Raw genomic sequence first — 22140 nt, 5'->3', positions numbered from 1 at the left:
CCATCCTCTTCAACGGCGGCACCCGGTTCGATGTGGAGCACGGGATCGACCTGGTGCACGGCTACGCCAGCTCCTACGACGCGACCAGCGACACCAACCAGCCCGCGCCGCTGCCGCGTGAGATGGGCTACCTGGACGCGTACCGTGTCAGCGTGCAGGTCCGCCAGCAGGATCCGCCTCCGAGCTGGGGGTGGCCCGTGTCGCGAGTGGAGAATTGAGGGGCGGCGTCGCGAGTGGAGGAGCTGGGTGGCCCGCTCCGCTGCCCGATGGTGGCCCGATCCGCTGCCCGATGGTGGAGGTGGCACAGGGTTGCGTCGCCTGCCGCGCTAGCGCTTTCTCGACGGCCGTGTCGCCGCTCAGTGCAGGCCGTTGAGCTCGAGCACTTTCTGTGTGCGTGACATGCGAGGGTTCAGCCTTACGCGCGGCAGATGTGACGATACACCACATACACGAACAGTCACACACGGACACACAAGCATGCGAGTCTTGGAGAGTGCGCGTTCGTGGAGACCTGCAGAGGCACCGGCGGTCTTTCGCATCCGCAAGTTACACTATGAATCAGCAAAGAGACGGAGAGCAGTGAGCGCCTCGGCGAGCCAAGAAGACTCATGTGAAGACTCCCAGCTGCGCAGCCAGGCAGTGTTGAGCAAATATTGCTGATGGGGCCTGGATGGGGCGCGTGCGAACCACGCGCCCCGACCCCGGAGGCGGCCCGCTTGAGAGGGCCCACGGGCGGCACGCGCAAAGCCGCGCAAAGACGCTCGCGCGCTCTCGGAGACTCGATCGTCAAAGAGAACGGCGCCGCCGCGCTCGACGAGAACGGCGACGACAGCGGGCGTGCTCGCGAGCCCCCAGGAGGGGCTCGCCCTGCCGCGGGTGGCAGAGAGGTCCCAAACGCCGAGCGACTCGCATCCATCGAGTCGCCGCCGCCCCCTGCCTGCCGCCGCGCACCAACATTCGCCACCGCGGCCGTCCCGCGGTGCGCAGCCACGCCAGACGCCGCAGCTGCTCCGCACCAAGTCCCTCCTGTGAGAGAGTGTGCGAGCTGAGCCTCTCAAATCAAACCAACCAGGGATCTCGACATGACTTCCTCTGTCGAATGATGCTGCCTGATGTCAGCGACGAGTGACAATAGCGAGAGGCCAAGGTGGTCGAGCGCTGCACTGCGCCGAGCACTCGGCGCGAATCTCGGCAATTCTCCGCCGTCGGGCGACCCCGACCCACATTCTCGGCTCTTCGTATCTCGGCTGATTTCGGAAATCGGTTGGTCTTCTCGATCGCCAAAATAGGCAAATCTCGGCGAATCCCGGCGTGCGACCCGCCAGCGTCGCCGTCGCCGCGCGTTGCCGCACGCCAGGGTGAGAACACGCGCTCCATTGGCAATGACGTGGCATAGCTTGGCGGTGGTGAGAGAGATTCCACCCGCGGCGACACTTTCTAGGGATGCAGAGCAGGTCGGGTCTCCGGAGCAGGAGCACTGTCCCTTTCCGTGCGCACGTGAATTAACCTGGCCAGCACCAATGTGAGATTGCACGCCGCCGCGGCCGATGAGTGGAGCTCAACGCCATAACGTTGACTTGAAGTAGGCACCGGATGCGGACACGACGGCGCAACGATGCTCGAGGGAAGGTTGGATGCGAGGGACAAGTCTGGTGTGGCTGAAACGGCTGTGTCTGCACATCGCAGGGCAAACGATGATTGGCAGACCCTCAGCCTCACCAAGCGGCAGGCTCCAGGCATGCGAGAGCTATGCTCTGCCAACAGCGTTGTTGGCGGCGGCGGCAGCCCTCGTGGCCTCGGCGGCGGCAAGCGCATTGGTGGTGCGTGGCTGGGACCACGCACGTCTGCTATGCCGGCTCACTCGGATTCTCTGCTATGCCAAAGCTTGTTCGTGTTGGCCTCGGAGAGCGCCAGCTCGAGAGCAGCTCATCTTGAGCCCGACCAATGCGAATCAGATTTTAGACCTTCGACTTCGGGGCACTGACGGGGGGATCGCAGCACTCGCGCCTGGTTCGTTGTTGAGTAAATGGTGAAAATGGTGCACTGTTCGGTGTTCGTCGTGTCGTCGTCGTGCGGCCTTTGGCCGTCCGTTTTTTAGCTGCTTCTCAGCGCGAGACCTGGAGATAATCACAAACTTGAGAAGCTAATATCACAAACTTGAGAAGCTAATAAGCCGCCATGTCACAAACTCATTCTCACAGCCGACGCCTGTCAATTTAGTGAGTCGTTCGCTTTCCACCCACTGTGATTTTGTAGAGAATAATCATCTCTCTCTCTCTCTCAAATAAAGAAAGAAAACAGATAATCGAGGGTGGGGGGGGGAGACGGCACACGCCGCCACCACACGGGAAATTTAAGGAGAGGAGTGTGGTGCGCATCTCTCGCCAATTCTCGCAGCGAGCTGAGTCCGGAATTCTTTTGTCTGGGCTCGCTCAAACACGTGTCACCGACGCCGACGCCGCCGCCGACTGCCATGCCATTGCCAGCCAGGTCTACACCTCGATTGCCACTGCCGACGTACGCAATTGGCTCCGTTCGTTAGTCTGTCAGCGTTCTGCCACTCGCTCAACTTTCTGCGCAGGATGGATCACACTCTCGCGAGCCTCGAGCCTCGAGACTCGAGACTGCGACATGCAATCAATTTGCGTGAGCCGACTCGCTCCTCTACCGCACCGGTCATCGCTCCTCTCCCTGCTTCCTACCTCCCGGCCGACCTCGCCATCGCCCGTGCCGCCGCCCGCGCCGCCGCCATCGCTCCTCACCGCCAACGCCGCCAGCCTCGCCGCCACCGCCGCCATCACCGCCACCGCCGCCACCACCGCCGCCACCACCGCCGGTGAACAGTCTGCCCACCCTCGGCCAGCACCCTCGCCGCCACCCGTCTCGGCCGTCGCCGTCGCCAAAGTTACCTCTCCGCCGCCACCTTTGCCGCCACCGCCCCACACCTGCGTCCTCCTGCCGCCACCTCTGTCTCTGCCTCCGCCACGGTACCCTCGCCTACCACCCTTGCCACCGCCGATTCCGCCGCCGGTGTGACCCGCCGTGCGCCACTGCTTTCAAATTTCGCTGGATTCAGACAAAGGGCGCATGGGACAGACACGATGTGCAAACAAGGGCGCATGGGACGCTATATGATTTGAGGGTATGCAAAGACGCGCGCCTTCTCAAGCAGCTCGGGCGTGAAGGCAGCGAGCCAGGCCGGCGATGGGCTCCTGTAGTAGCTCCTCTGATACTCGGAGAAGTCAGCGAGCCGGACGAAGAGGCAAGGCGTGTCGGCGTACGCGGCCGGCGGCACGCCGAAGGTGGCCGAGCGAGAGGCGCTTGAAAAGAGGTACTCTTCCAGCCGGGGAGCGTAGAACTTTGCGGGGCCGGTCACGCCAGCCTGCTGGCAGGCTGCGTCGCAGCTGACATCGGTGATCTTGAGGTCATCGATCTGGCTCGTCTTGTCGATCTTATAGACCCAGCGCCCCTCGTCGCCCCACCGCATGGCGAGCCTCATGAGCACCCAGAATGCCTTGAGGATGTGGGGCGTGACCGAGACAAACTGGGTGCGGCACAGACCGTTGGGGCAGCGACGGCTCTTTTGTCCCCAGCACCAGCCTGCGCCGCTGCCGCAGTGCCACGCCGGCGTGTGATCCGCCAGCGGGGCGTCCGGATAAAAGCCCAGGGCGCCATGGTCGCCCGGCTCTTCCGATCGGAAGAAGATGCCGACGCGCCGCCGTGCTGCGATCAGCCGGCTCTCCGCCTGGTATTCATACGCGGCGACGGCGGCGTGTCCTGCAGAAATGGCGCCGGTGCTGGCCCATTTCTGCACTGCAGCGCAGACCAGCGGCGGGGTGAGCTCGCCCACCGCCCCGTTGGCGACCGCCTCGATGGCGCGGTCGGCCAGCGCCTGCTGGAGTTGCCACCGGAGGCCGGAGCAGAGCCGCGTAAAGTCGGCGGGGAGCTCGGAGAGTGCTGCAGCCACGAGCGCGGCCGAAGGCCCCTCCACGCCGCTCGCCGGCCGCTGCTCGAGCAGCCGCAAGGCCTCTCCCGCCTCGAGCGAGCGCGTCGCGAGGAGGACGGGTCTCAGTCTGCGTTGCGCTGCTTTGGCCACAAGCGTCGCGTCGTGCCCCAACTCCAACTCCATTTCGATGCGGCGCCGGAGCTCGCCAACCGCGTGCGCCGTGGCGCCGAGCGTCACCGTGGCGCCGAGGCCACCAAGCACTGTTCCATCAAATTCGCCGATCGATGGCAGTGCGAGCGTGGCGAGGAGCTCGGGTGGTAGCTGGGCTCCCTCAAGCAGCTTGCACATGAGCAGAGCGGCCTTCACCTCGGGGTGAACTGAGCGGATAGACCTGAGAAGCTCTCGCTGGACCGCCTCAAGCTCGGAACGGTCAGTCTCCTCCTCCACGAGCGCCGCCACCCGCTCGGCCAGGCTGCGGCCTGTCGGCGTGACGCCTAGACCGCAATCGTACAACGTCACGCAATCCTGTCACGCTTCGCTCTCATAATCGCATCACGCTCGCCATCGCCGCCGCCGCCGCCGCCACCGCGGCGCAGCAGCTCGGCGAGCGCCTCCGCGGCATCCGGGTCGGGAGGGGCGGCCGCAGCCTCGCCGCCGAGCGGCTCGAGCAGCCGCCGCCACACCCCCTCCCGCCCCTCCGCCGCCTCCAGCGCGGCCGCCGCCCCGCGGACCGCGAGGCCCTTCTCCGCCGCCGCCGCCGCGAGCGACTCGGCCGGCACGTGCACCGCGCCAGGCCAGAGTCGCACAAGCCACCGCCTCGCCGCGGCGGTGTCGGCGATGGCCTCTGCGAGCGCCCTCCCCAGCTGGTGGCGGCGCTCGGCGCAGTCCGCTCGCCACGCCTCCTCCCGCTCAGCCGCCGCCGCCGCCTTCCGCTCCGCCGCCGCCAGCCTCGCCGCCTTCTTCGCCTCCGCCGCTGCCTTCACTGCTGCCGCCGCCTCCGCCGCTGCCTTCACTGCTGCTGCCGCCGCCGCACGCAACGCGTCCATCGCGGGGAGGGGCCCGGGAGGCGGAGGCGGCGGTGGCGGCGGCGGCGTCAACAGCGGCGTCAACAGCGGCGTCAACAGCGGCGTCACGGCGCCGGCCGTCGGGGTCATCGGCGGCGCCACCTCCACCGGCGTCCCCATTGCACACTGCACCGCGCCAGCCGACGGCAGGCCGTGCGCCGGCAGCGTCGCCGGCGGATGGTGCGGCGGGGGAGGGGGGAGGGGCACGGAGTCTGGCGGCGGCGGCGTCAACAGCGGCGTCAACAGCGGCGTCACGGCGCCGGCCGTCGGGGTCATCGGCGGCGCCACCTCCACCGGCGTCCCCATCGCAAACGGCACCGCGCCAGCCGACGGCAGGCCGTGCGCCGGCAGCGTCGCCGGCGGATGGTGCGGCGGGGGAGGGGGGAGGGGCACGGAGTCTGGCGGCAGCGGCGCGCTCGAGGCGAAGGGTAAGCCCGCCCCCGCCCGCGCCTCTCCCGCCGCCGCCGCCGCCGCCGCCTCCGCCTCCGCCTCCGCCTCCTCCGCCTCCGCCTCCTCCTCCTCCTCCGCCGCCGCCACCGCCGCCGCCGCCGCCGCCGCCGCCGCCCTCTGCTCTGCCGCCTTCGCCTCGGCCGCGCCCGCCCCCACCGCCGCGGCCCACCCCGCCACCTCGTCGCGCCGCGCGAGCGTGTGCGCCGCCGCGGCGGCGGCGGCGGCCGCCGCCGCATCCCGCTCCGCCTCGAGCGGCTCGACCCCCTGCTGCTGCACCGCCGCCGCCAGCAACTGGCGCCGCAGCGTCGCCGCGCAAGCCGCGGCCTCCTCCGCCTCCTCCACCTCCGCCGCCTCCGCCGCCTCCCTCCACATCACCTCCGACCACCTCGTCGACGCTCGCGTCGCCGCTGCGGCGAGCTGCCCGGCGGCGGCGCGCACCGCCCACGACGCCCCCCCGCATCGCCCCCACCGCTCGGTGCGCTCAAGGCGGCCGAGCAGCGCGCCGTGCGCCGTCACGACGCCGGCCAGGGCGGCGTCGCCCTCGACGGCGAGCGCGGCTGTCAGCGCGTCGAGGCTCCCCGCGAGCTCCTCCTCGCGAACGTCGTGGTCCTTCTTCGCGCCGCTAGGCGTGCGATGGACCAGAGACAGGAGGCCCGCCGCGTCGCGCGCGCGGACGTACAGCTCCAACGCACGCCGCAGGATGGCCCCCCGGCAGGAGGCAATGACGACGCTGTACGCGTATGCGGCATTGTTGTCGCTGCGTGACTCGGCGGCGCTCTCGCGCTCGTCCCGCTCCCGCTGTCGCGCGGCGCATAGCGAGCGGAGCGCGTCGCGCAGCGGCCGCGCAGCGTCCCCGCCCTAAGGGGAGACGGGAGGCAGCTGAGGCTCTAGAGTCGGTCCTGGAGGCTAGAGCCCGAGTAGCTGCCCGAGATGGAGGCCGAGTTGCAGTCGGTCGTGTGATGTGCGGCGAGGCGCCGCCCCTCTCCCGCTCCCCCGAGCCTCCGCCCAGGCGCGGCCGAGGCCGAGGTGACGGCCGGCTCGAGAGGCGCGAGGCGCGCGAGGGTGTCTCCCGGGTGCGCTCGAGAGGCGGCCGTCTCTCGGCTGCGCTCGTGGGATGTGTGGATGGCGAGGTCTGAGTCCTCGCCCCTCTGCCATCGCAGGCGCGCCCGCACGAGCTACGAGCTACGGCCGAGGTGTCGAGAGCGAGCGGGCGGTCGGGCAGGCCGGCGGTGGGCGCCCGAGGCCGCGCCTCTGAGGGAGGTGTGACGGGCGGCGCTTCTTCTCTCCGGTGAGTCGGGCCTCTGCCTGCCCGGCTAGAGCCCGAGTAGCCTGCCCGAGAGATGGCTTGAGATGTAGCCGAGATGCGGTCGATGTGTCGGCGACACGCCTCCCCGCTCCCGCGCGCCCGAGCCGCGGCCGATGCGTGGCCGAGGTGTCCCCCTCTCTCGTGGCCGCACGACACCGCCTCTCTCTCTCTCCCTGCCTCTCGTGCGGCGCGGCGGGCGGTGGGGAAGGAGAGGGGGGGGGGGGGGGGGGGCCCCCAAAAAACCTCACCCCCGTTTTCCGGGGGGCCACGCTCAAGCTGTGGCCGGGGTGGCTCCCGGGAGGGTGCTCGAGCGAGCGGCGGGGTGGATCACAGTCCGTGAGAGGTGTCAGTGACTGGGTGGGCGCACGCGTGGGTGTTATGGTGTGAGGAGAGTTGCCGAGCTGCACGTGCTGTGGAGAGCGTGCGCCTACAAAGACGAGCCGGGTGTGAAGACGGCGCCAGCCAACGCCTCCCCCGCGCCCCGTCCCCACACCTCCTCGCCCGCCGCGAGCGCCGCGGCGTCCGCGAGGGTCAACCCGCCGACCGCACGCGGCCCCAGTGCCGCGAGCACCGTCGGGAGCGCCGCCTCGCGCCACATCCGACGGTGCGAGACCTGCCCGAGGAGCTCCATTCTCAGCGCCATGAAGGCGTGGCCAGTGGAATCGGGCGAGCGAGGGAGCGGAGCGAGCGTGGGATCGAGGGAGGAGCCGCCATCTCGAGGTGTGGTGCTCGGCTGCGCGTGCTCTTCGGGACTACACGGCGGAAGTAACTGAAGGCCCCCGCCCGCTCGCCTGCTCGAGCAGCGCCACCGCTTCTGCGGGCACGAGGCCGAGCGCGAGGCGCTCCAGCGCGGAGCACAGCGGCGCCACAAAGTCCGCCGGCGCCTGGAACGGCGCCACGGCCAGCAGCGAGAGCAGCTCCTTCAGGCTCCGCGCCTGCCCGACCGCGGCTGGCGTCGCCCGCGTCGGCTCGGCGGCGGCCGACGCCGGGGCGACAGGCGGCGAGCGGCCGAGCCGGCGGGAGCACTCGTCAAAGAGGCCGCGCAGCCGCTCCCCCATCGCCTCCGGGTGGTTGGCGTCGCCCTTGTTGCCGCCAAACCCGATGCCCCACGCCCTGCGTAGGCTCGCCCACGACTCGTGCGTAGCCGCCTTTGGCAGGTCCCGACCCTTGGACGCGTCCGTTTTACTCGAGTACGGTGCCGACGGGTTGTGTGTGTGTGTGAGAGAGAGAAATACCAATTTGTTGTGTGTGTGTGTGTGTGTGTGTGTGTGTGTGTGTCGTCCCCCCCGGCAGGGCTATGCAACTGTGACCAGTGTGTGCTGTCTACGCCTGAACCAGGTGTCAAATCTGCCGATGCGTGATCTGTCTGTGTGTGGGCCGCTCTGTGAGGGGTCCAGGCGCATTGTCCGACGGGTAGGGGGTCTGTGCCCGGGCGGTGTCCGGTGCGGAGTCTCTCTCTGATCCCGCCTGGGATGTTGGGTGCGAGGTCGTGGAAGCGTCGATCCCAAGGGGGGGAGCCGATCCCACAGGGGCAGTAGGTGGGCGAGCTTCAAGCGCGCTCATCTCGATCGTCAAGGCGTCGCTACGCGCGGTCTTCCGCGGGGGGAGCTTCGTCGACGGGCGCGGGACCGCGGCGCAGACAGTGCTGCGGCGATGCCTGGAGCTTCCGTGGTCCGCCGCTGCGGGTTCGATTTTTGACCCGCGGAGCAGCCCCGCGGAGCCCGGATGCATCTCTTCTTCGTCACTGGACATGCTGGGGACGCCAAGTGGCCACCTCTCGGTTCGTAGACGAAGAAGTGGTCTCAGCCTCCCAGATGCATCGGCGCACCATCATCCAGGAGGACGGCGGACGAGCCGCTCAGTGAGCGAGTGGATCAGTCCCATATATAGGAGCGGACTCAGCCAGGCGGAGACGACCATAGAGTGCGAAGTACGTCGCCGCCGTCGGTCGTTTTGCTGGCCTGAGCGGGTCGTGAGACGACCTGTGAGAGCCATCAGGTAGAGCACCGTCGCAGCCATGTCATGAGTTGGGGAGCTTGCGTTGGGCAAGAACTGTTGTGGGCGATGGCACGGTGTGTGTAGATGGGTCAATCGAGGGCTCCCCTTTCGCAAAACGACGGGTACGGCATGCAACTGCTCAAGCACAAATTTACGCATGCCTGCGGGAGAGCACAGGGTGCAACCGGCGACCCGTACTGCTCGTGGCGTCCGGAGGCTACGTACGTAGAGCTCGTGCGGGGTCCAATCTTACTACTACTAGAGCTCGTGCGAGCTGGGCCGATGCGTGGCCGAGCCGTTGGCGGTCGACGCCTTGTCGCCTGCTAGTCGCTGGACGTTTCACAGCGCACAGGCCACAGCGGCATATGACCCATACTGTGACCTCAGAGCATATGCGCCTGGAGTGAACGGCCGCGGACGCGCGCCGGCAATTCCGACCCGGTGTGTGTGACCGGCAGCTACCCAGCCTGTGTGGCGGGCGACATGGATGCGCCCCTCGAAAAACCCGGAATCACCTTAAGGTACGTACAACATGAGAGAGAGAGGAAGCAGCCACAAAAAAACGTCCTCTGTGACCGGTTCAGGCCCTTTTGACGAGCTTGATGTGCTCGTGCCGTACCGCGGATGCGAGCCCCAGCGTTTCGAGGACGCATATGACGCCATATGTTGCGTCTGGCCCACGCTTAATCGCACCATGGTTAGCGCAGCGAGGGTCGTCGTGGTGGCCACTGTGCCACCCTGCGCCTCCGCCGATGAACGCGAGCCACGGCACATCAATTGCGGCGCAACCCGAACTTGGCCCCCACGCGTGGCAGTAGGAGTTGACCAGCATCGTCAGGTGGAGTGCCAAAGGCAGTGCATCCACGGCGGGCGAAGGCAGGTCCGGTCGCCAGCCGAGTGGCATCAGAGCGGCCTGTGTGGCATTGTGCAGTAGATCAAGCGCTGCATCAGTGAGACGCGGCCAGAGCACATCACACAGCCACAGTTCAGGGTGACTGGCCAGTTGTGGTACATTGTTGACATCCGTATCCAGGTGGCGCCGCCTCGTCATCCACAGCACGTGCGCGTACACAACTTGGAAGAATAGTTGCGTCCGCGAACAGGCGGTGTTGACGCCTGGACTGTGCGGGTCGTGCGGTTGGTCGCAATGGCGATGGTGCTCCGTGTGGTTGCTCGCCCACCAGAGCGGCCCGCCTTGGCCGCTCGATGCCGATGCGATGCCAAGGACGAGCTGAACAGGGCGGCTTACGCGGAAGCTGTGGTGCGAAAAGTAGCGGTGCGAGGCGAGGTTGGCACACAAGCATAAGATCTGCACGGCGCCGAACAGGCCTAGTGCGTGCAACGCGACAGTCGGTAGCCCGCCTTTGCGCCACCACAGCTGCAAGATGTGCTGTGGCAAGTCCCAGCAGCTGCAAAGAACCACGACAATTCGCAAGCTGTAGAGTGCGACGTAATTATTCAGGCGCGAAAGGAATCGGCACACGCTCTGAAAGTTGGAGTTGCCAGGCGGAAGCGTAGTGAGGTCACTGAACACGTGCCTCAGCTCGTTCGCGTCCCGCGAGATGCACATCTCGATGAGTAGGTGCACAAAGCAACCAATAAGAACATCAGTCGTAACAGCATCCAGCACCTTATCCGCCCACAGGTAGGCGCCCACGAGCACAGCGATGCGACTTAGTGCCGCTAAGAGGCGCTGATCCGGGCGGCTACGCGCAGCTAGCGCAACCATCAGCACCAGAGCCGCCATTGCAGCGTCTGCCATTGCTGGCTTGAATCTGAGAGCGACAGTGGCAAACCCCGTTGACACTGGACCGGATGGCAGAGCGCTCACGCGCTGTTCCCTGAGGTGTTGGAGAATTTGGTCGAGCTGTTGCTGGCGCAATTGCTCTCGATGCTCGTCTTGTCTGCGGCGATACGCCGGATTCGGCGAAGCAACTTGTAAGGCAGCGACCGCGGCCTCATCCTCTGGAACCCACACCGTCATGATCCTCTTCTCGGTTCCACGAGTAACGCAGCCAGCGTGCAACGTCGTGGCGGCGTCTCGAGCATAATTAAACCACAACAGTCCAACCCCCGCTCTGGGCGATATCAGGGTGCCGTCATCCATCGGGCAGCCGCCATGTTTGAGCTGCAGCGCCTGTGCGGCCGCCATTTGCTCCCCCAAGGTGCCGTTTGTCGGCGAAGGAAACCACGTTTCACCACCATGTTGGATGTCATTGAGGTACACCATCATGGTCGCCCACCGACCGGTGAAATTACTAGCCGCGTCGTAATGTGCGTCGTAAAAATCGCCCTCAGATGCGTAGCGCGCCAGTTGCCAGTCACTTGATGCAACGTGCGACTGCGATGTCCTAAGGAGTTCGGCAATGCGCTTTGACGCGTCCATCGCGACCGGTGGAACCTCCTGGCGTCGGTACAATGATTCGCTCTGCCGCACCATCGCACTTGGTATTTGTGCGAGAAGCTGCGCTTGAATAGCCGTCACCAGCTCGCTAAAACCAGCCGCGTCCAGTTGCCAAGAGCCGTCACTGTGTTGAACACCATGCGCACCAAGGATTTGGTGAAAAGCTCCTTCCATGTGCTTGGACGTTTCACTGTCATTCAGCGCGTGGATTAAACGTGGCGGCAGCCACGGCGTCTGCTCACTAGCAGGACTGACGATCAGTTTCAACAAGTGTCGAAACTCAGCAAGGCTAAGCAGGTCTGACGGCCTTGTCGCGGGAGCGGCAGCGGCAAACAAGGCTTGCGACATGGCGCTGCTGTCCCTCTCACCGAACGTGGTGCTGCGGTGTGCTGGCAACGCCGACGACCACGCTCCAATGGAGTTGATCTGGCCGGGTGTGAGCAGCGGCTCGATGCGCACGACAGGTGGCGACTGTGACACCTTGGTCAATGTGGCCGAGTGACCATCAGCAAAGGTAGCTCGCACTGAAACGCCAACGCTTCCTGCGAGAAGCCCGCCAAGGTGCGGGCAGGCGTCCATACCGCCCACGGGAGGTGCGCTTGAGAGAGCAGCAACGAGGCTGGCCACCGCGACAGATTGTTTCATGCGCATTCAAAGTGAAATACGAGCACAGATCTTGGCGAGGCGCGGTCAGCAAGGCACGATGGCGGCTTGTCTCGCTTGCACTTCAGCTGTCTCACTCCGGCGATGAAATTCTTTTTCACTTGGCCACCCATGCGCTGACAACGACTTGGTGGGCGGGGTGCCGTTCTTCCCATATTCACGCGGTCACTGATCGCAACTAATCCGATCACTATAGTACGTATAGTGTCGGTCCCGGACTCGAGCATACATTGATGCTCTATGGATGATGAGAAGTGCGCGAGGTCCTTCCCCTCCCCGCTCTCGACGGCGGGAAGGTGGAGGTCAAACGTGGACATCTCATATGTCACGTGGCCGGATGAGGCCATCCCGAGTGCGACAAGAAACTCCATGGCGGTGGAGACGCGCTTCTTTGCGGTCGGGGTCTTGACCCACTGGCGGCATGCAAAGGCCGTGGCGGAGGTGATCGGGAAAGAAGAGCCCTCGCGGAGGCCCTTCGACACCCGGAAGGCGACAAAGTCCTTCAAGAACAGTCTCGCAGCCTTCGTCTTCTCCGACGACACCCCGCCCTTCGCCACAATCAGCGTGGTCGCAGCCTCATGGTACTCGGCGTCAGTCGATTGGGAGACTGTAGCCGTAGCCGCCCGTGACAGGAAGGCACTTGGGCGGGAGGCGGGCAAGCAGGGCAGAGGCCTCCTGCACCCGCTTCCGGGCCCTCTCCTTGGGGACCGACTTAGGGCCTTGCGTCCGATCCTTTGCAGCGGACCCACCAGTGGCGGCGGCGGCGGCAGCGCAGTGGTCGTCGATGAAACCCTGCACCTCGACCACCAAGCTTTGGGGGAGGGCATCCGGGCCATTGCCAGCCGGAGCCGTGGAGGCTGCTACGGCACCTCCTCTCTGCGGGGAGCGGTCGGTGGCGTTGCCACTCGCCGAGATGTCGAGGCCGGGGCGCACTCTATTCGACTTCTCTTGCGTTGGGCTATTTATCTGCCCTCGGGAGGGCGGCGGCGGCGGCGTTAGGGGCGGCGGCGAGCTCCCGGTTGCAAATACTCGCCTCACAGTCCAAGATGGCGGCTCGGCGCCCCCAACCGTGCACCAGCGTGCCTCTCTAGTCCCGCCTGCCACCCAGATAGCGAGGGCGGGGCGCACTCTTCGACTTGCACTTGGGCTATTATTTGCCACCGGGAGGGCGGCGGCGGCGGCGTAGGGGCGGCGGCGAGCTCCCGGTTGCAAATACTCGCCTCACAGTCCAAGAGATGGCGGCTTCACACGCCCAACCATGCTCTGGTGCGTCGATTGGGTCGCGTCTGCTGCCCGTGTCTCTGTCTTATCGGCGCGACGACAAACAACAAGCTCGACCCCACACCCTAACCCACACCCTAACCCTAACCCTAACCCTAACCCTTGCCTAACCCTAACCCAACCCTAACCCTAATCGGAAGAACTCAGAGAATGGTGTCATAGAGATTGCAGCCATCCTCCAGAGCCATGGCTGGTGGTAATTCGATGGCAGCCGATGGCAGCCGTCCCGCGAGGCCGGGGGCGACAAGCGCGCAGCCATTTGTGCGTGTGGCGGGGGAGGCGGACGGCTGCCATCGAATTATCACCAGCCATGCTCCGGAGGATGGCTGCACTGACTGTGCCCCAGCCATAGTAGATGGCTGAAATGGCTGTCCCCCAGCCATCTTTCCCAAGATGGCTATGATGTAGCCAGCTCAGCCAAGAGGGCTCACCTCGAGGCGGGCGGTGTGGCTGCGGTAGTGCGTCTCCAGCCATGTCTACCAAGGATGGCTGCCGTGTGTGTGTTGCAGCCATCGGGCTGGAGGATGTGGCTGCACTGCAGCTAGCTCAGCCATCCTTAGGTAAGGTTTCTGTGAAGGAGCCAGCACAGCCCATCTGTCACTTTTTCCGTGGTCAGCCCCCGCTCTGTACCAGGCTCTTAGGTAGGTAGGCTCTTGGGTGGCGTGCCCACTCACTCTTCACAACGAACTGTCACACAACTCGCGCTAGCCCGACCGCTCTCGCAATCGCGTTCGCCCCTTCACGCCCAGGGCGTGGACCATCAGCTACCATCAGAGTCATCCTCCTCCTCCTCTCCCCTCTCCCCGCCGCGCCGCTCGCCGGCCGGCTCCACGCCCGCAACCGCCACGCGGCCGGCTACGACATCGAGCGCCTGGCGCGCTCGTTTCCCTCGCTGCGAGAGCACGTGATACCCGCGAGCGGCCCTCGCGCTCGCGCCACCATCGACTTTGCCCGTCCCGGAGCCGTCGGGGCGCTCAACGCGGCCCTCATTGCCGTCGATTACGGGATCCGCGGCTTTGCGCTGCCCGACGGCCGCCTGTGCCCCGCGGTCCCCGGCCGCGCAGACTACCTGCACGTGATCGCCGACCTGCTCGCGGCCGACAACGGCGGCGGCGTGCCGCGCGGCCCCGCCGTCCGCGGCCTCGACATCGGCGTGGGCGCCTCGTGCATCTACCCGCTCCTCGGCCACGCAGAGTACGGCTGGTCCTTTGTCGCGAGCGACGTCGACGAGAGATCCATCTCGTCGGCGTCCGCCATCGCGCGCGCCAGCCGCACGCCCGTGGAGCTGCGGCTGCAGCCGCGCGGCGAGCGCGTGCTGGCGGGCGTGCTCGGGCCGCTCGACGGCCGCGTCGCCTTTACGCTCTGCAACCCGCCCTTCTACTCGTCGGCCGCCGAGGAGGCCGCCGCCGCCGCGCGCAAGTGGAAGGGCCTGCGGAAGGGCCGCGCCGCGGGGGGCCTCGGCGGCGCTCGCTCCTTTGGCGGCAGCGACGGCGAGCTGTGGTGCCCCGGCGGCGAGCGGCGCTTCGTGACGGCGCTGGTCCGCGAGAGCGCCCGCGCGCCGCACGCCGCGCTCTGGTTCACCTCGCTCGTCTCGAGCGGCCGCTCGCTGCCCAAGCTGCTCGCGGAGCTCTCCAGGGCCTCGCCGGCGCGCGTGGAGCAGCTCGGCGTCGCGACCGGCAACAAGGCGATGCGCGTGCTGGCGTGGAGCTTCCTCGAGGACGCGCAGCGCGGCGAGCGGCTGGCGGCCATGCTCGGCGGCGGCGGCGGCGGCGGCGGCGGCGGCGGCGGCGGCGGCGGCGGCTCGGGCGCCACGCTTGAAAGCGGCCGGCCGGCGCCGCGCCGCCGCGGGGCGGCGCGGCGCTCGCCACGCACGGCGCCGGCCCTGCGGGCGACGCGGCGAGCGTGCGGCTTCGCGTTCGGCGGGGCGCTGTCCCTCGGCCGGCCAGAGCGCGCTCGCGCCGACCTCGCCTCTGCTGGCGCGGGTGGCCTGCCGCTCGTCGGCCGCTTCGAGCGGCTCCAGGGCGCCAACGCCTTCGTCGGCCGCTGGAGGCTCCGCTGCACCGACGGCCCGGCGGGCACGCTGAGCCTGCTGCGCGACGGCGACGTGGAGCTGCGCTCGGAGGCGGGCGAGCTGCTGGGCACGGGGGTCGCCCCGTGGACGTATAGGCAGCGCGAAAAGGGCGCGTCGACGGTGCTCGTCCGCTTCTCGGTCGACGTCTCAGGCGGCGAGTGGGACGTGCTCTACTTCACGGGGGCAGTGGACGCGGAGGGAGGGCCCGGTCGGCGGCTCGAGGGAAGCCTCAGCACCGGCCTCGGCAGGAGGGTGGGCGAGTTCGTGGCGGAGCCATTGTGACGCAACGTGTGCAGTCATGGAATCTCTAGTCTTTCTTAGAGATTGAGAGGAGTGAGACCTGAAGATTTCAGGGCAGATCTGTCACAGACTCTATAGTCCCGCCCTTGAGATCTCCCAAATCTTCGTCGAGACTTCAGCCACGAAATCTCAGTCTTCCCGTCGCTCGGTGTGAGTTTCTAGAGGAAACGCGTGAGATCTCAAATGGCAAGATTCCCTTTCGCTTGGGAGTTTGACGATTTCGATCAGGGGTGGGAGAGACTGAGAAGACTGCAAGCAAGAGAGATTCCGTTTTCTATCAGAATGCTGTGAACTTCCTCGACCTTCCAACGCCTTTATCTGCCATCGTTCGAAAAACATCGCTTGGGCACCCGAAATCCAGCTATCCAGGGCAGCGTGACTCGAGATTTGAGATTGAGACTGACAACATGCTTCTGTGCGCCGCCCGACGGCGCCCATCTCGGGCTCCTCTACTGCAAGCGCTGCCCAAATTGCCGCGCCAAGCACAACCTCTCATATGCCGAGGAGTCAACTCGGCTGGCTCAGGGCAAGCAGGTGCCGTATATGACGGCGCGATGGATCGGACTCGCAAGTACGTCCAGCTGTCGCGAGACATCATCTTTGAGGGCGAGATGCTGTGGCGCCTCGACACGCAGATGCTCCACTCGCACACCGGCTTTGAGCCGTACGCCAAGGAGTGGACGACCTTTGCCGACGAGCCGCCGCAGCGGCTGGTCGAGCCTTTGCAGAAGCCGCTGTCCCACGCCTGGCTCGCGTGGACGCTCCTCCGCTTGTGTAATACCCTTTCGTGCATGCTCTGTTCGTTTGACCCCTCTGTGTACTAGCCATCTACTGGTAGCCCCGCCCCTATCCCTATACAGTACTCCGGTTTGCAATGTCCTCGTTCCTGTTTGCATATCCTCGTTCGCGGCATATCAGCTAAAGCCTTTCATCTAATTCGGCGTAGACCGCGCGCGCAGCGCGCTCCGTGTTTGCAGACCGCCCTGGCGGACTCATTTACACTTCCAAGCTCAAGCCAGGCGCCGCAGGCCACAAAGAGGAGCGCAGATTAAAATGGCGCCGCAGGCTCCCCGGGCCCCAAATCTCAATCTCAAATCTCAATCTCAAATCTCAGACCTCAGACCTCAATCTCCCTGCAGGTGTCAAACCCACCCAACCCTTCTAGAAGCTTCGAGGCTCTTGTCAGTATTCATACCGCAAATCTCCAAATCTCAGCTCTCAAATCTCTAGGTTGGAAGGCCCCGTCCAAATCTTCAGTCTCAAATCTTGGATCTCGAGCGAACTCGGACCGCAGATTCCTTTTGGTGTGGGAAATCTCATTCTCCAAGTCTCTGGTCTCAAATCTCGCTGGGTAGCACTGTAGTGTGTAGACCCGAGTGGAGTCTTTCAAATCTTTAAGCTCTCAATCTCTAAAAAAGACTAGATATTTCCATTACTCAACGTGTGTAAATAGGAGCAGCAGGGACCCGAGGGACCATGTGGAAGACGGCTAGTGCTAGTCCCCCATCGGGAGGACGACCCCGGCTAGTCGCCGACCACACCCACAAAGAACCCTGCACAAACATCGCAAGGGCGGGGACCTGTTCCTTTTTACCCATCTCACAGTAGAGGTGTCCGTTTTATTTACTTATTTTCGTACGACGTACCTCAGGGTCTTTGGTAGCCGGACAGCCGGAGTAGTGCTAACGTGTAACGAGTATAGAGTTCAGCGCGGAGAGAGCGAGCGGGCGAGTTCTCAGACGAGCCGCGCCCCCGCGTGCCGTGTGCGGTGTGCATGCACATGCACATGTTAAGCGGAATGCAACTCGTGGGGCGAATGCGTGTCCCAAACTGCCACGCTCGCGACGTCTTGTCGTGTATCGTAACCCACACGCCACACACGGTCTCTCACACGCGTCCACTCTCTCTGACTCGGCCCCACGGCCCGCCTCTCTCGATTTGACCCTCTCGCTCGCTCTGAGACGCACACCACACATGCCGAGAGGTGGGGACAGTTCAGAGAGGGGCGACCCGATGGCGAAGAGGCAGCCCCGACCCAATCGGAGACTGCGCGGCCAGAAGATACAAAACTGGGCCCGGCGTGGGCCGTGGCGGTCGCCGCGCCGGCGCCGACCCCGCGGCTGTGACCCGGGCCCTGGCTACGGCCCTGGCTACGGCCCTGGCGCGATCCCGGCGCGCTCGCGCCAGCTCGCCAGCAGCCCCACGCCACGGCGGGGAGGCGGCGGCTCAGCTGCGGGCCATCGGGCTCGTCGGCACCGGCGCGAGCGGCGCCTCCGCGCCGCTCGGCGCGCCCCGCCCGGCGCCGCGCCCCTGCGCCACCGCCTCGCTGAGGAAGGCCTCGAGCGCGTCAAAGTAGCCGTCAGGGTTCGCCTCGACGAGGTTGTCGTGGTTGGCGCCCGGGACGATGTACGGCGGCCTCCGGTGCTGCTGCGGGACGCGCGCGTACAGCCCGTCCGTGTGCGACTTGTCCACCGTGCTGTCGTGCGTGCCGTGTAGCAGCAGCACCGGGCTGCGCACCTTTTTGATGCGCGCCAGGTTTGGGAAGGGGTCGCACAGGCTGTACACGCAGACGGGGTTGCAGCAGCCGCTGAGCGAGCAGCAGCCCCCGTGCGGCGGGATGAGAACGCGCAGCCCCGACATGAGCGGCGTGTGCAGGACCACCCCCGCGACGGCGCACCGCGCCGCCAGCCAGAGCGACGGCGCAGAGCCGACCGACTGGCCGTACAGCAGCAGAGAGGACGAGTCGACGCCGCGCGAGCGCAGGTAGTCGTGCGCAGCCTGGATGTCGGCGTAGCAGTTGGCCTCCGACGGCGCGCCGCTCGAGGCGCCGTAGCCCGAGTAGTCGTACGCGAGCACCTGCGGAGGAGGGGCGGGAGACATATGGCGAGGGCGGGAGATGGTGACGAGGAAGGAAGAGGAGGGCGGGGCGAGGGCGGGCGGCGGCGCGGCGAGGCGGGGCGGGGCGAGGGCGTGCGGCGGCGGGGCGCGGACCGAGACGCCCATCTGCGCCGCGAGCCCCAGCAGGAAGAAGTACATCTCACCAATGTCCATCGCGTTGCCGTGCGACCAGAGCAGCGTCGCGCGCGCGGCGGGGTGGACAAAGTGGAGCAGCGCGACGCTCGAGCCGCGCGACGTCTCGACGCGCGCGCAATCGACGCGCACGGCGCCGCCGGCTGCGTTCCGCTGCAGGTTTTCGTGCGCCGCCGCCATCTCGGGGTCGCAGAAGCGGATCCGCAGCTTGCCCTCGTGCGCCTCCATCGTGTACGACGCGGGCGACGGCGGGAAGAAAGCAAACTGCGAGACGACGCGGTCGATCGAACAGCGATTATTGCAGAGCAGGCAGCCGATCGCGGTGCTCATGACACAGCCCATGACTAGCAGTCTGCCACGGCGGCGGAGTGGAAGGAGGGGCGCCTGTGGCTCTAAAGCTGTCGTCCTTGCTCGCTCCAAGTTCGACGATAAGAATTTTGCCGCTTTGAATTCGTTGAAGATGAGCAGGCGAAAGAAGCCGCGAGAACAAGGGACCGGCAGGTGGCGGCGTCGCAGGACGAGGCAGAAGAGAACAACGCGTCAGAGGAGGAAGTGACAAGGGAGAGAACGACGAGGGTGGGACGACCGCGAGGTGGCATGAAGGTTGCAGCGAGAATCGGCGAGAGACTGCGAAGAGAGATAGGAAGAGGCAGACTCCCTAGGGTGGGCGACGGATAGCGCACCACACACCTCTCCTTAAAATCCCTGTGTGGTGGCGGCGTGCCGTCCTCCCATCCCTCCCTTGGGTTGTCTGTTTTCTTTCTTTCTTTCATGAGCGCGCGCGTCACAGCGCAGGCCAGGTCTACACTGGCCGCGGCACCAGCTCCCGCGGTCTGCACGCTAGGAGTGGTCCGCCCTCGCAATGAATGCGGAATACTATTACGAAAAGTACAACTAGTGCGACACACTAGTCAGTCTCGTAATCGCGCCAAGAGCGCGGATACACACACAAACAACAGGCGCGGCTATGAATAGCTGCGCATATACAGATAACGACTGTTCACAGTTGGGAGAGAGAGAGTCGTCTCTAACGCTCCCCCCTAGTTGCATCGGCAACTATCTCGGACGACTCGCGCGTCTTCGGCGAAGGGGTGATGACTCACGCCTTGCCGACGGTCGCGACGAGCTTGCTCCACAGCCGGGCAGCCTGCCCCTGGAGCGTCACAGCAAAGCCGGGGCCGTTGCTGGCGTTGAGCATGTAGTCCGCTCCGCACCAGTGTCGAGAATTGCCCTTTTAAATGTTCTTGACCAGGAGGGCGTAGGCCTGCTTGCGGCGGGTGCGGTACAGGGCTTGCATCTTCTGCGAATGCTGTGCAGCGCCAGCCGGCAGAGGTGGAGCGCCGACGGCGGTTCCTCCCATGTCCGCACCAGTGAAGACATCCGCGACGCTGGAGCCGGATTCGTCAGTCCGCTCCGCACCAGTGTCGAGAATTGCCCTTTTCCTCTCCTTGAAAGGATCGCCAGATGTCCCATCCCATTGGATGACGGACGGCATGTCTTTGTCACGGTTGTTGCTAGACATGCTACGTAGTTACCCCTCAGTCGGCTCCACGTTGAAGATGAGCGCGCGCGTCACAGCGCAGGCCAGGTCTACACTGGCCGCGGCACCAGCTCCCGCGGTCTGCACGCTAGGAGTGGTCCGCCCTCGCAATGAATGCGGAATACTATTACGAAAAGTACAACTAGTGCGACACACTAGTCAGTCTCGTAATCGCGCCAAGAGCGCGGATACACACACAAACAACAGGCGCGGCTATGAATAGCTGCGCATATACAGATAACGACTGTTCACAGTTGGGAGAGAGAGAGTCGTCTCTAACGGAATTGGCGCCGCGACATCATCCGGCCCGCTGGGTGCGCTCCTCAGCTCCCTGGCCCTGGATGTGCGGTTGATGACTGCACTCCAAGTGCTCCAAGTGCGACCTCCAAGTGTCTTCTGAATAAACGCAGTATGGAAGATACAAAGAGACGGAGGAGCAACGAGCGCCCTGGCGTGAGCCGAAGACACTCCCTCCGTAGACACTGATCACACACGGGTGGGACAGGGTGGGTCACAACAACGAGGAGAGCGTGCACGACAGAGCGACGGCGCAGCGTACCGCCGTCCAGCTAAAAAGCGGCGGCCGACGGTTGCTGCGCAAAGTGATCAGTTCTAAAATAGGTGCCGGGGCCCAACGGATAGATGAATCCGGGGCACCCTCCGCTCGAATCCCTGGCCGGGGGTTCGAGGTGGCCCCCACCCTGGGGCCTCCCATGAAAGGGACTGCGGCAGAAGACGCCCAATCTTGCACAAGTGCAAGAACCATACGTCTTCTGAATAAACGCAGTATGGAAGATACAAAGAGACGGAGGAGCAACGAGCGCCCTGGCGTGAGCCGAAGACACTCCCAACTGCGCTCCGTCACCGGTGTCGCGGTCTCCCCCACTGAGGACGATCTGCGGGGGGGAGTCGCGCCGCCGGCATGTATCTGTGCAACTGTGTTTTTGCCTTGTCCCGTTTGATGGAGCAAAGTCACGGGCCGCCCGCGCTTGAAGGCGGTCGCGCCAGGCGCGGGCGGCACTAGTTGCCAGCACTGCGTTGAGCTCCACGTCGGCCTCAATCCGGACCCCCTCGACGAGATTACTGAGCAGCCGTTGGTCTGGGTAGTCCGCCAGCTCGCGCTTCAGCATCTCCAGGTTCAGATGCGATTTGAAAGGCGCGTGGAAGTCGAGGGGGACGCAGCACTCGGAGGCGCTAAACGTGCAATCGAAGTAGCGGCCGCGCGCCCAGGGGCAGTGCTGCTCCTGCGTGACCACCACCGTGCTCGGGCGCCGGCGCTCCGCATTTGCCCCGTGCTGATGGATATTGAGCAAGTCGTCTCGCGACTCTGCGAAGAAGCGCTCGACCTGCTGCCGCGCCGCCGGGTCGCAGATGAAATCCGTCACTCGCCGAACGCAGAACGGCGTTGGTGACATGTCCTGCTGGGGCCGCCGCGGTAGCCAGGCCTGCTTAATCGGTTCGTACGGCTCGGAGAACGTCAGGTCATCGAGGCCGGAAGCGTCGAAATTGGGCAGGTCCGCGAAGAGGTCAGACGGTATGTCCCCCGGGTTGATATCGATCACACCGGTGGCAGCGCAGGATGAGGCGGCAGCAGAGGAGGGTTGGGGCGCATTTGAAGGCGCTGGCCCCGACGCGCCATTAACTGGGTCGGGGTGGTTCCTCACCCCTCTGGTTTCAGTCAAGCGGGAAGAGTCTGTGCAAGGGGGGCGGATGGGGCTGGCTGCGTCACCTTGGAGCATGAAAGGTTCCTACGGTAAGGCTACTCGGGCACGCAGCGCCTTGGCTTGGCCCCCGAGCGGGGAGGCGGTCGACGACGCGCAGCATGGCGGTGAGCGCAGCCTGACGACGCGTCTTGATGGACGGATCCTTCTGCCGACTGACCAATGCCGCCCACCTCTTGATCGGCGGCTTCGTCACCAACATGCGCTCGAGAGGCGGAGCAGCCTCGATGCGATCCAGTTCGGTAGCTATCTTGTCGCGCAGCGCATCGTCAAAAGGCAGGTTGTTGCAGGCGTCGCGCGCGTCCCCGAGGTCACGCAGGAGGCTCTCCATATGTGTTGCAATAGCCCCCGGCGCTGTGGTTGCAG

The 22140-nt window shown here is 65.4% G+C and overlaps 5 protein-coding genes across 5 annotated transcripts; 1 reads left to right on the top strand and 4 right to left on the bottom strand.

Annotated features, from left to right (window-relative positions):
• Window positions 1-7518: 7518 nt before the first annotated feature.
• On the bottom strand, window positions 7519-8785 carry EMIHUDRAFT_218503 (hypothetical protein; the record flags this gene model as incomplete). Its single annotated transcript, XM_005759902.1, has 3 exons — window positions 7519-7951; window positions 8396-8510; window positions 8749-8785. The coding sequence occupies 3 exons, from the start codon at window positions 8783-8785 to the stop codon at window positions 7519-7521; spliced, it is 585 nt and encodes a 194-aa protein (XP_005759959.1).
• Window positions 8786-9377: 592 nt separating this feature from the next.
• Window positions 9378-10067, bottom strand: EMIHUDRAFT_56174 (hypothetical protein; the record flags this gene model as incomplete). Its single annotated transcript, XM_005759901.1, has 1 exon — window positions 9378-10067. A coding segment is annotated over one exon (690 nt), but the record flags the coding sequence as incomplete, so codon positions are not given.
• A 524-nt stretch (window positions 10068-10591) lies between these two features.
• On the bottom strand, window positions 10592-11747 carry EMIHUDRAFT_218501 (hypothetical protein; the record flags this gene model as incomplete). The annotated part of the gene is made up of 2 exons (XM_005759900.1): window positions 10592-10727; window positions 10828-11747. The coding sequence occupies 2 exons, from the start codon at window positions 11745-11747 to the stop codon at window positions 10592-10594; spliced, it is 1056 nt and encodes a 351-aa protein (XP_005759957.1).
• Window positions 11748-12200: 453 nt separating this feature from the next.
• On the top strand, window positions 12201-16307 carry EMIHUDRAFT_106557 (hypothetical protein; the record flags this gene model as incomplete). The annotated part of the gene is made up of 3 exons (XM_005759899.1): window positions 12201-12456; window positions 13862-15391; window positions 16018-16307. 3 exons carry the CDS (start codon window positions 12201-12203, stop codon window positions 16305-16307), a joined length of 2076 nt encoding a protein of 691 aa, XP_005759956.1.
• Window positions 16308-17095: 788 nt separating this feature from the next.
• Window positions 17096-18930, bottom strand: EMIHUDRAFT_416957 (hypothetical protein). The gene is made up of 2 exons (XM_005759898.1): window positions 18475-18930; window positions 17096-18339 (listed from the first exon to the last, which is right to left on the bottom strand). Exons 1-2 carry the CDS (start codon window positions 18853-18855, stop codon window positions 17710-17712), a joined length of 1011 nt encoding a protein of 336 aa, XP_005759955.1. The 5' UTR covers window positions 18856-18930; the 3' UTR covers window positions 17096-17709.
• Window positions 18931-22140: the final 3210 nt, after the last annotated feature.

The sequence above is a fragment of the Emiliania huxleyi genome (assembly GCF_000372725.1).
Source record: "Emiliania huxleyi CCMP1516 unplaced genomic scaffold EMIHUscaffold_79, whole genome shotgun sequence".
NCBI lineage: Eukaryota > Haptophyta > Isochrysidales > Noelaerhabdaceae > Emiliania > Emiliania huxleyi.
The sequence above is the reverse complement of the archived record's forward strand: the minus strand, read 5'-3'. Positions and strand labels throughout refer to the sequence as shown.

Excerpts from the sequence above, each read along its gene's own strand:
- EMIHUDRAFT_416957 (XM_005759898.1), bottom strand. The coding sequence starts at position 18,855 with ATGGGCTGTGTCATGAGCACCGCGATCGGCTGCCTGCTCTGCAATAAT. Across the intron at positions 18,340-18,474 it reads CGGCGCAGATGGGCGTCTCG|GTGCTCGCGTACGACTACTC; the intron begins GTCCGCGCCCCG and ends CCTCCTCCGCAG.